Source organism: Vitis vinifera, chromosome 7 (assembly GCF_030704535.1).
Source record: "Vitis vinifera cultivar Pinot Noir 40024 chromosome 7, ASM3070453v1".
NCBI lineage: Eukaryota > Viridiplantae > Streptophyta > Magnoliopsida > Vitales > Vitaceae > Vitis > Vitis vinifera.
Genome location: NC_081811.1, coordinates 14,600,159 through 14,611,065, shown reverse-complemented (window position 1 = coordinate 14,611,065; position 10,907 = coordinate 14,600,159). Strand labels below are relative to the sequence as shown.

At 36.3% G+C, this 10,907-nt stretch overlaps 1 protein-coding gene and 1 long non-coding RNA gene across 2 annotated transcripts; one reads left to right on the top strand and one right to left on the bottom strand.

Annotated features, from left to right (window-relative positions):
* The first annotated feature begins 597 nt into the window (after positions 1-597).
* LOC100265512 (S-locus-specific glycoprotein S6) lies at positions 598-3,005 on the top strand. Its single transcript, XM_002267761.5, has 3 exons — positions 598-1,894; positions 2,139-2,228; positions 2,311-3,005. The coding sequence occupies exons 1-3, from the start codon at positions 730-732 to the stop codon at positions 2,643-2,645; spliced, it is 1,590 nt and encodes a 529-aa protein (XP_002267797.3). The 5' UTR covers positions 598-729; the 3' UTR covers positions 2,646-3,005.
* A 147-nt stretch (positions 3,006-3,152) lies between these two features.
* LOC104877409 (uncharacterized) lies at positions 3,153-8,745 on the bottom strand. The gene is made up of 3 exons (XR_009466039.1): positions 8,549-8,745; positions 7,734-7,983; positions 3,153-3,590 (listed from the first exon to the last, which is right to left on the bottom strand). It is a non-coding gene; the product is annotated as an uncharacterized LOC104877409 (long non-coding RNA).
* Positions 8,746-10,907: the final 2,162 nt, after the last annotated feature.

Sequence of the window (10,907 nt, the reverse complement as noted above, 5' to 3'; positions counted from 1 at the left end):
AGTTTAGGAAACTTGCCAAATTATTTTTATCAAAGAAAAAGTATAATTGATTAAATTTGTTTATAAAAGTTAGAAAAAAAATGGAGGAGAGTAAAGGTATGAAAATGGAGGGCCAATAGTAGTAAGAAAAACCAATAATTCAGACAATAAAAGCAGGAAAAAGATGAGTTGGGATATAGGATAGAGGTCCATCTCTCTGAGATATGGGTCCACAGATTATCACTATAGTACTCCAAAATGTTCAGACGTGTGCCCGAATCTCTGCTTCCCACACACAGTTGGGTGATTCAGGAAGTGGTCTATTTCCTATTGAATGCAAATGGAGCCATTTTGTCCATTCATTGAGAAAGTAGTGATCTGGATTCTCATCTTTCCCTGGAAATTGGTCCACATAAATGGAGTCAGGACAAGCCATCATTTGTCATTGTTCTCAGGATTTCAAACATAGTGAATTGCAAAATCTTCAGGCCCATGCATCCTTTCCTTGATCTCTTTGGCTGTGCTGGATCTTTGGCTGCCACCCATTTTTATGTAAATTCCATTGGAATACGTACAGTAACAACTTATAAAAAACCTTCCTAAAATCTTTTAAAAGACATAAAATCCCTTGTATCTTAGTGAAATATGAAAATTGCATTTTTAAAAGACGAGTAATGCTCCTGCCTACACGAAAAGTCCAACCTGGTAATGCTCAATTTTTAGGAAACTCAGGTAAGTAAATCCTAAATCATGTACTCATCCTTTGGTGATTTCTCCTCTTACTTGCGAATGGGTCAGGGATTGGGTTTTTTCTTCTTGATCTTGTCATGTGTCTGTTTGGGAGGGCCTTGCTTTTGTAGTGCACACACAGACAGCATCAAACCTGGGGAAGGGCTTCAATTCTCGAAGCTACTGGTTTCGTCACAAGGGACTTTCACACTGGGGTTCTTTATCTTGGACACCCGCAGTTATTTAGGAATCTGGTACACAAGTGATGTTAACAACAAGAAAGTTTGGGTTGCTAACAGAGACAACCCTATATCTGGCACCAATGCAAATCTCATGCTGGATGGCAATGGAACATTGATGATCATTCACAGTGGAGGTGATCCAATTGTCTTGAATTCCAATCAAGCATCCAGAAACTCCATAGCTACCTTGCTTGATTCTGGAAATTTTGTTGTGTCAGCGTTAAATTCAGATGGATCTGTGAAGCAGACACTATGGGAAAGTTTCGATGATCCTACAGACACGCTCCTGCCTGGGATGAAACTAGGCATCAACTTGAAAACCGGGCAAAACTGGTCACTTGCTTCGTGGATAAACGAACAAGTCCCTGATCCTGGGACTTTCACTCTAGAATGGAATGGCACACAATTGGTAATGAAACGCCGAGGGGACATCTACTGGAGCAGTGGAATTCCGAAAGATCGGAGTTTTGAGTTCATTCAAACTCACCATAACATCTACTATTTCATCAGTGTTTGTAATGACAACGAGATCTACTTCAGCTATTCAGTTCAAGACGGAGCTATTTCAAAGTGGGTGTTGAACTCGAGAGGGGGATTTTTTGACACTCACGGAACTCTATTCGTGAAGGAAGATATGTGTGATCGTTATGACAAATATCCAGGGTGTGCAGTGCAAGAGCCACCCACTTGCAGGACTAGAGACTTCCAATTCATGAAGCAATCGGTTCTCAATTCAGGATATCCATCATTAATGAACATAGATACGAGCTTGGGCCTTAGTGATTGTCAGGCTATATGCAGGAACAATTGTTCTTGTACTGCTTGTAATACTGTATTCACCAATGGAACTGGATGTCAGTTTTGGAGGGATAAATTGCCACGAGCCCAAGTGGGTGATGCAAATCAGGAGGAGCTCTACGTTTTGTCCTCATCAAAAGATACAGGTAAAGAGTCTCTATGTATTGTATTCCTAAAAGCAACCAAAACAAAGTACTGGGTAAATCTTACATCTTCATCGAATTTACAATCCAAATACATGATCGAAAATTCAAAAAAAGCCCAACTGTATAGTTGATATTTCAACTCATCGTCTACCTTTAAAGGAGCTATAGCAAAACCATAAAAACCCTCTGTCTCTCACTTGAGTTCTTCTCTAACAACAAAATTTATTAACTTCCATCTATGCAGGGAACCTTTGGCGGAATCTGAGCATTATCTGTGGAGTGGTAGGTCTGGTTATAATACTTATCTTCTCTTGTTCACCGAGAAAATTCGGAGGTAGTTTTTTAACTCTTGTAGATAAAAGCAATGCCATTTGTTAATAGGTTGGATAGTTGAAATTTTGGCTTTGGTATAACAGGGAGAGTAAGGAGAGAAGTTCAGTCACATGAAGCTGGGGCTTCTGGTATAGCAGGGGATAGAGAAGGGAAGAAAGTCAAGCTACCTGAAGTTAGGGCTACTGGTTCAACAGGGGATAGAAAAGAGAAGAAAGTTAAGTTCCTTGAACCTCCGGCTTCTGGTATAACAGGGGATAGAGGAGGGAAGAAAGTCAAGCCACTTGAAGTTGGGGCTTCTGGTACAACAGGGGATAGAGAAGGGAAGAAAGGTCAGCCACGTGATGGTGAGGTTTCTGGTGGTAAAACAGCGGATACAAAAAAGAAGAAAGTTACGTTCCTGTTGCGTACAGACGAGTGACGAGAGGCCTGAAATCTCAGATGTTTGCTCCATGCTTAACAGCAAAACTGGGGACCTACCCAACCCAAATCCACGCCCATTTGGCACTTAAGGCGAGCCAGGGAGTTGTTCTGCTCTGCTACTTGAGAGATGGAAGGCGGGTCAAGATGAGATGAGAATTTGATTCCCTCGTGGTAAGCTTTTCTTTATTTACGTTTTGTTAATTTATAATAAGATGACAACTGAACTGAAGCTAGTTTTGTGATCATTTGGAACATATTTGTACGCATGTATTCTGGAGCTCTATTTGCCCTTTTGCTCTCCAAAACATCTTATGATATACGTCTATCTATATCCATCTCAGCCAAAGTAGGCCATATATATGTTCTATAATTCATTATTTGCCATTGAATAGATGATCAAAACACAAGGTGGCAACAGTGTGCATGTGATTTATGTCTTACAGTCAAGAGGAAATCTACTCACAGTAAAATTATTCAAACATTACTTAACATCAACTAAGCAGACTAAAACATAGAAACATGATTTATAACATTTGTCACCCGTCACAGAAAGATAAATGTCTTCATGAGGATGCATAATATAAATAGCTTGAAGGTTGCTTCCCAAACTTCTAATACCAGAGCATGCATCTAAGCAACAAGCAGAAAACATCATCCTAGCCACTCAACAGGCCAGATTATCAATGAAATCTGAAACTGAGAACCTCGTAGGTATAACATCCTTCAACCAGTTATACTAGGACCTCAGAACCATATCTTGAAGGTTTCTTTCCAAAGTTCTAATCCCTTTCCCCTCCCCGCCCAAGCTTCTGCTATTTTGCCCCTTCCAAAAGCACCATGCCAACTGAAAGATGTCATTCTTACTCCCTTTCTGCTCATTAACTTGAGACGCCGGCTAGCACGCTCACCTGCCTCATTGCTCCTAGAAGCACCCAAGTAATACCTAATCAGGCAAGTAAAAGAACCCAATTAATCCTTTGACAACACAAAGAGGAGCACTCATACCGAGAAACCAGACAATGAACGCAGAGATAATGTATGACTTATTCCAATTGCACATACACCAACCAGTTAACCAAACTTCATCCTCCATGCTTCAGCTAATCCATACCCAAGTTCTTCCCCCACACATTGTAGGAGATATAGGTCTTCAAATCCGATGATAGGAAATTTCCAGCATATGACTCATGAAGCTCAATAAAACAGAACCAATAAACATAAATTGATGGATCAAGTCCAATTTAAGAAATAAAATAAATAAATAAAACACTTAAATAAGATTTGGACATAACTATTACACTCATAATGAAAAGAACGAAAACAACAAACACAAATCCCAATACAACCCAATCTCAAGAGAACAAAACCCAAAAAATTAAATTAATAGATCAATTAAAATAATTTTGATTAAGGACCCCCCCAATAAAAAAAATAAAAAATAAAATAAAATAAGCCAAAAACCTAAAATAAGATAGCAGACTATAATTCCTATATACACACCTTACTTGGAAAAAATCCCTTAAAAGTAAAACTAATATATCAATTCAACTTAAATAAACAAAATCCAAATTTAAAACAATTGAAAAAGACCTAGAGTCCATCTTAGTTGCAATGCAAAATTTGTGTGTCCATCTTAGTTTATGATAAATCAGGCATGCCATTAAAGCAACTGAATTGCACAGAATTTGCTGGGACTAGTTCAGTGCAAAGAAATACCCAGGTCTGTAGAACGGATGCCAGTCATGCTTCGTCCATTCCCCATCAAATATATCACAGTTCCTCAATGATTCTGATCAATCCTCTTTCCCTTGCTTTGCCACCACTGCATTCAAACTAGTTCCTTCACTCTGGTTCTTCAACAAAGAAGTCGTAACTAAGACACCACAAACTCTCTGCAATAAAGTTATCTCTCTCCCCAAAAATGCTATTACCTGTACAAGGACTCTTCAAAAACCATGCATGGCAACTCAGGAAAACAAAACCAACCAGAACCCTAACAAATATCCAGGTGTCAAACCAAAAACAAATTTTGGCAATGAATCCAAGTAGAGGTTGGGTTATTCGAGCATTAGCAACTAGCATAAACCATTAATCGAAACCCAAAATATATTAAAATTCTGAACATTAGAACAGAGAATCCTATAGGTCTACTCAAGGGAGACTAAAGAGGGGGGAAGAAAGTTACCATAGGTTAAACGAGGGGAGAAATGGAATGGATTGGGAAAGAGGATACTTCTTTATTTGGTCAAAAACCAAGAACTCGCTGTTCCAAGTTCTGGTTTTGTCCATCAAAAATTTTGAATAACTGGGATTGGTTACTAAAAAGATAGGTTCCTGCTGCAGGACAGCTATGAACCACAGTAATTATTTAAACAACCTTAATGGGGAAATGACAGAATAATGGCAAAATGTTGTAAGAATTACATATATTAGAACTAAGACTCTCCATTTGAGGCATACTATTCTCACATTCTCAAAACAGGTACCACATCGATTCATGATGACTAAACATGAGTCTCATGATCAAATGTTAATAACATAAAAAAATAGACCATAAGAACTAGTTCATAGTGATGACTGAAGACAGCCTCTAGAGCAACAAGGATCACAATGAAAAAGCCTGAACTAATACTAATAGCTTGCATCTTAAATTGGATCCAAATAAAGAGATTAAAATTACACCATGAAGAGTTCACATCAGACTGCATTTCCACAACCTTTGCCAGCTCAAATAATCCCATATTTTAGTCAAACAGACCTTGTTGTTCAAACTTGGTTGAAGAGGTATTTTTGCCTCATGGCCTCCAACCATGCTAAATAATTTTGAAGCTGCACTAACTTATCAATGTTACTTTAAACATATCTCAGGAGTTCATAGCACCAACTTCTCATTTTTCTTTTTTCTTTAGTTGACCCACTTAGAGCTGCTTTAGTTTTACTCCATTCTTTCACAGAAGCAGCAGTTCTCATGAAAGAGCATGTTTCACAAATTTTAACATCCTTGATAGATGTTTTCTTGGGGGCTATGTGAGGTTTCTTCCTAAGTGTTAGGGCAGAAACTTCATATTATTGCCTATCATCTGTACACCTTTTTCTGGTGTACTCTTCTCAACATCCAGATCAACAAAATTATGTTCTTCATCCAAAGCTACCATATCAGAGCTACTAGTAGTAGTGAATCCTTTTCCAACTTCCAATTTTTCATTTCCATCTCTTATAGTCTCACTTGTATGCTGCTTCACTTGATCATGGTGCTTGCTACCACTGGAAACTGCCAGGTCCACATCAGAGAATTTTGGTAGCTTTTGTTTTTGAAAAGGAATCCCAGGCAGAATTTGTGAGATGCTGAATGAACTACTATTAGCCTCGCTAACAAGTTGCGTCCATGAGGATTTCTGGAGCCATGAAGCACCTCTACCAGACCTTTTTACAACTTCATCAGGTATGGGAGGCTGAGCTTCTGCGAGGCCCTCCAGCCCTTTCAATTTTCCAGATTGGGCTTCCAAGTTTTCATGGTTTACTAGGTTTTGCTTTTTTCTGTCAATAATATCATGGTCATTTAGACCATCAGACTTTGCCTGCTCTTGTTTTCTTGAAGCAACACCTGGCAGCATATCTGAGATGATGAATGGACTGTTGCCCTTATCACCTACAAGTTCTCTCCATGAAGATTTCTGAGACAATGAAAGATTGGCAGTTGTTTTCTGGATGCCTGGTCTCAGTTCACTAGTTTGAGCACCCAGGGATGGCAGACAAAGATTCATTTCCATCACTCTCATCAATATGAAGTGATTTCCTCTTCTTGGTAGAAGGAAAAGTAATCTGGGCTGGCCCATTTGTCGAGATCCAGGTATCATTGAATCTTGACTTTTGGGTATCCAAGGCAACAGAAGAGTAAAGAAAGTCAGGTTAGGAAATAGAAAAGACACCTAATATGCACAGAACCATAAAAACAACTGCCCTGCACCATTGAATGTTGACATATACCCGATTCATTGATATTGGTTCCTGTTCCTGGCTCCCTAGCAAAGCCATTCTGTGTCACCCAGTGAACATGTTAATTACAAGGTTATCCTCATCTTCTGCAAGATCTGATTCATTGTCATCAATTTGCAGTTCATCCTCGTCTGCTGCATGATCTGATTCATTGTCATCAATTAGCTATTCATTAGTTGATTTGAGGGAATCGTGTCCGCCCTTGGTCAGTCCAGTCACATTATATGCCACCTTTAAATCAGTTTCCCTCTCAAAGATCTTGTTCATTACTGAGTTCATCATATTAAGCTCCTCCTTGTTCATCCCACCACTTTGTGGCTCTCGATCACAAAAGTATTGTTTTTGAGCAGTGTGAGGAGGGCCAGAGTGTTCCTCACAATCACAGAAATGGGTTGGGAGAGAAGGAACTTCAATGCGTTGGAAACTATATTTGTGCTTGCCAGTTCCACTAAAAGGTAACGACTTCATCTGCACAAGAAAGTCCCATTTCAAATAAGGGAATGTTCCATGTGCCACACAATGATGAACCAAAGTAAGGGTATTCTAACTCTGGATCTTTACCTTTTTCAACTTGGGAAAGAAAATCCTAAGCTGAGACTTTTCTCGATTCACAGTTTTCTTGGGCTTATCTGAAGAGACAATTTTTGTATTTTTATCAATACTATTACTAGGTTGACTAATTGCAAGTTCACCATCTTCGGCCCACTCCCGTCTCAAGAGAACAAGATAATGTTCTTTAGCCTTTTCAAGTTTCAACCTCCCTCCCTTCCAGAAGGTACCCATTATACTGTATGCTTACAAATTAAAATGAGTGTAAGCCACCATATCCAACATAAAACAAATTTCTCCTCTAATATGTCAATAAATAAACAAACAACATGTGCACTGCCCAGGTACTCACCCGGTGGTGCTTTCTTAAAGAAAATAAGGTAGTTATATGACTACAGAGTTACTGTAAGATGAACTGTAATAATTGAGTCTATACAGAAGCTGAAAGACACAATGTTGCTCTAATACAAAGTAACTAAATTTTGAAAATCTGGATGGATCCTTACAAGAAAATAGAGGGAGAATGAGTGAGCGAGAATACCGTGCTGAAGAGCTTGGAAAGAGATTGTGCGAATGAGGGAAGGAAGTCCAAATAAGCAAATCTACGACCTTAGGTCCTCACAATATCCACTGCCTTAACCGTTCCCAAAGATGACAACATCTTGTGAATATCATCGCTGGTCACAGTTTCTCCCAATCCTCCCACAAATATCCTTCTTGTTGTGATACCTTCTTCCTCCTCCTCCTTACTACAACAATTTTGGTTGAGCCTTTCTTCCATTTTCTCGTCCCTATAAACCATAACAAGAAATCGGGATCACAACCCGCTCAAATCGATTTAGACGAAATGCTGGGATAGGATGAGATGGAATAACCCTTCTCTGAATGGAACAAATACCCATTCCATGAAATTGGATATGGAGAAATCTTCGATGTTCATTTCAGTGTGTGACAACATCCAATTCAGAAATCAACAATGCTGGAACTGAAATGGAATACCTATTCACAGAAAGAAGATACCAATTTGCAGAAATAGGATACCCATTTCCCAAAATCAGATAACCAGAAATCATTCATTCCTATTCCAATATTTCAAATGGCACGATCCGTAACTTTTCGGGTGCAGTACTAGGAATCCAAATCTAACGAAATTCTCAAATATATTGAGAAACATATATTTCTGACCATAAAATCACTACTAATGGCTTTAATCAATAGAAATTGAAATTACCCAGGTAAGATTAGTACCAAAAACATTCATACAATGAAGATTATCATGCTCATAGAGTTACAATGCACTCAAATTTTGGATATTTCAGACACATGTGAATAACTTCAACGATGTAGCTAATTTACCAATATCAATTCTTGCGAAAACAAGCAGATTTCATCAACAACATCAACCCTATAGACATGAGAGCAAGTTTTTTTTGGGTCAAAACTGGTGTGTCTATGACACAAGCACCAGAAGTTTCGGCTACATGATGCGGGTTCTTCGGTGACCCAAGAAAATGGTACAAGTATCGGGGATTACCTGGTGTGATGAAGAGAGACGAGACAACGCCGATGATGTTTTATTTTATTAACTTTAATTACGAAGAAGTCAACCAAAAAAAAAAAAAGGATTTAATTCACATTACCAATTTAATTTAAATAAATTGTTTTGTTATTTGATCAACATTAATATAGAAAAAAGTTGATATATGATCTAAAATTTGATTTAGTTTACATAATCTGCCAAAACTAGTTATAAAATGTTTATGATTTTATTACCACCAATACAAAGAATTTAACACGAGTTGCAAAAGTTTGATTCAATTAATTTAAAAAAAAAATCATTTTCTGATTTTAGTAATTAATATAAAAAAAATTAGCATATAAACTAAAAAAATATAATTTAATTTATTTCTTACAAAATTAATAAATAAAGTATTTTTCTGATTTTATTTAATGTCAATTTACAAAGAATTAATATATAAAAAAAAATTGTGCCACATAACCTTAAAAATTTAATTTATAAAATAATTTTCTTGTTTTATTAATATATAAAAAGAAATAAAAAAATTCTAATTTATTTCACACAATCTCACCAAATTAATTTCCAAAGTGATTTTTTGATTTATTTTATTTTATTTTACTAACATTAATATAGAAGGAAGAGTTTTAATTTTAGATCCATTCAATCTTACCAAATAAATTCATAAAGTAATTTTCTTTCCTTTTTTTTAAAAAAAAATTTACTAACATTAATATATGTGTAGACCCCTCTTGTGGACCAAGGGGTATTGTTGACCACCCGAGAGAGCTGAGCATTTTATTTGTTAGAGTTGGGGGGGTGGGGGGGTGGGGTTGGCAATGATGTGACCACCTTGCCATGGTCGTGGTTGAAGCAATGGAGTTGGTGGAGGTTGAGTGGTAAGTAGTGGAGTTAGTAGAAGTTTGGAGGGGAAGAAGCAGAGTAGGGGAGAAGCTGTGAGAAAAAGCCATTTTTTAGAGCAAGAAAGAACTATAGGGAAGAAATGATGAGCTAGGCTTGGACATCTTTGAGAGAGCGAGTAGTCTACGGTGGGTCTTGAGAGAGATCTGGAGAGTGGGTCTTAGAGAGGAGAAGAGGGAGTATATTTACGTTTCTAGTGGAGGAAGTGTTCAAGGATGAAAAGAGCATGCTCGAGAGGAGTCTTGCTAAATATGTTTGATGTTTCTATTGACTTCTAGGTTGCTCATATGCTTGCGATTATTGGTTTTTATTTTATTTTATCATTCATGCCATTTTTAGTTTTGGATTGAGATTATTAAGGCTCTGTTTTTGCTTGCTCTGTTTCATATTGACTGCATTTCGCTTTAAATCTGTAGGTGTTTTTTTTTTAAAAAAAAAAAAAAACCATAAGCCCATTAAATGATCATGAAATATGGGTTCTAAAACTATGAGTGCATTTAGTAGTGATTTTAAAAAGTGTTTATAATATTTCTAATACTTTAAAAACAAAAATTTTCAAGTGTTTTAAAAACTAAAAACACATCCTAGAAATCACTGTCAAACACACTCTAAGAGTGCGTTTGATAGTGATTTTAAGAAATGTTTTATGTATTTTTTATACTTGAAAAATTTTATCGTTCAAGTATTAGAAATGTAAAAAACACTTTCTAGAATTACTATCAAACATACTCTAAGAGTGTGTTTGAGAGTGATTATAAAAAGTGTTTCTAATATTTTTAACACTTGAATGATAAAAATTTTTAAGTATTATAAATATTAAAAGTATATTTTAGAATATTATCAAACAGACTTTATGTTTGCTTTTAGAAAGTTTGAGGGAAAGTGTGAAAGGAAAAAAATAGAGAAGAAAAGTAAAAGGAAAGAAAAAAATAAAAGAAAATAAAAAAATATATTTAAAATCAATAAATTATTTTTATATCCTACCTCAAATTCAATTAACTTATTTAGCTCTTCTATATAAAGATTAAATAATTTACAAATATAGAAATTTCTAGCTAATTTTTATTACATTTGACTTTCTTTATTACTTTTCATGCTGAAACTAGATTTATAAAATCATTTTTCTTTGACAATTTTTTTTCTTTTCTTAATACTTTTCGGTAACATAGTCTTAGTATTATGCATAATTCTTACATAAACAATTGCTTGGTTGTTTGAGATAACTTATTTTAAAATTTTTCTAAGAGAAGAAGTCAATATCAAAATTTTAAAGGGCAA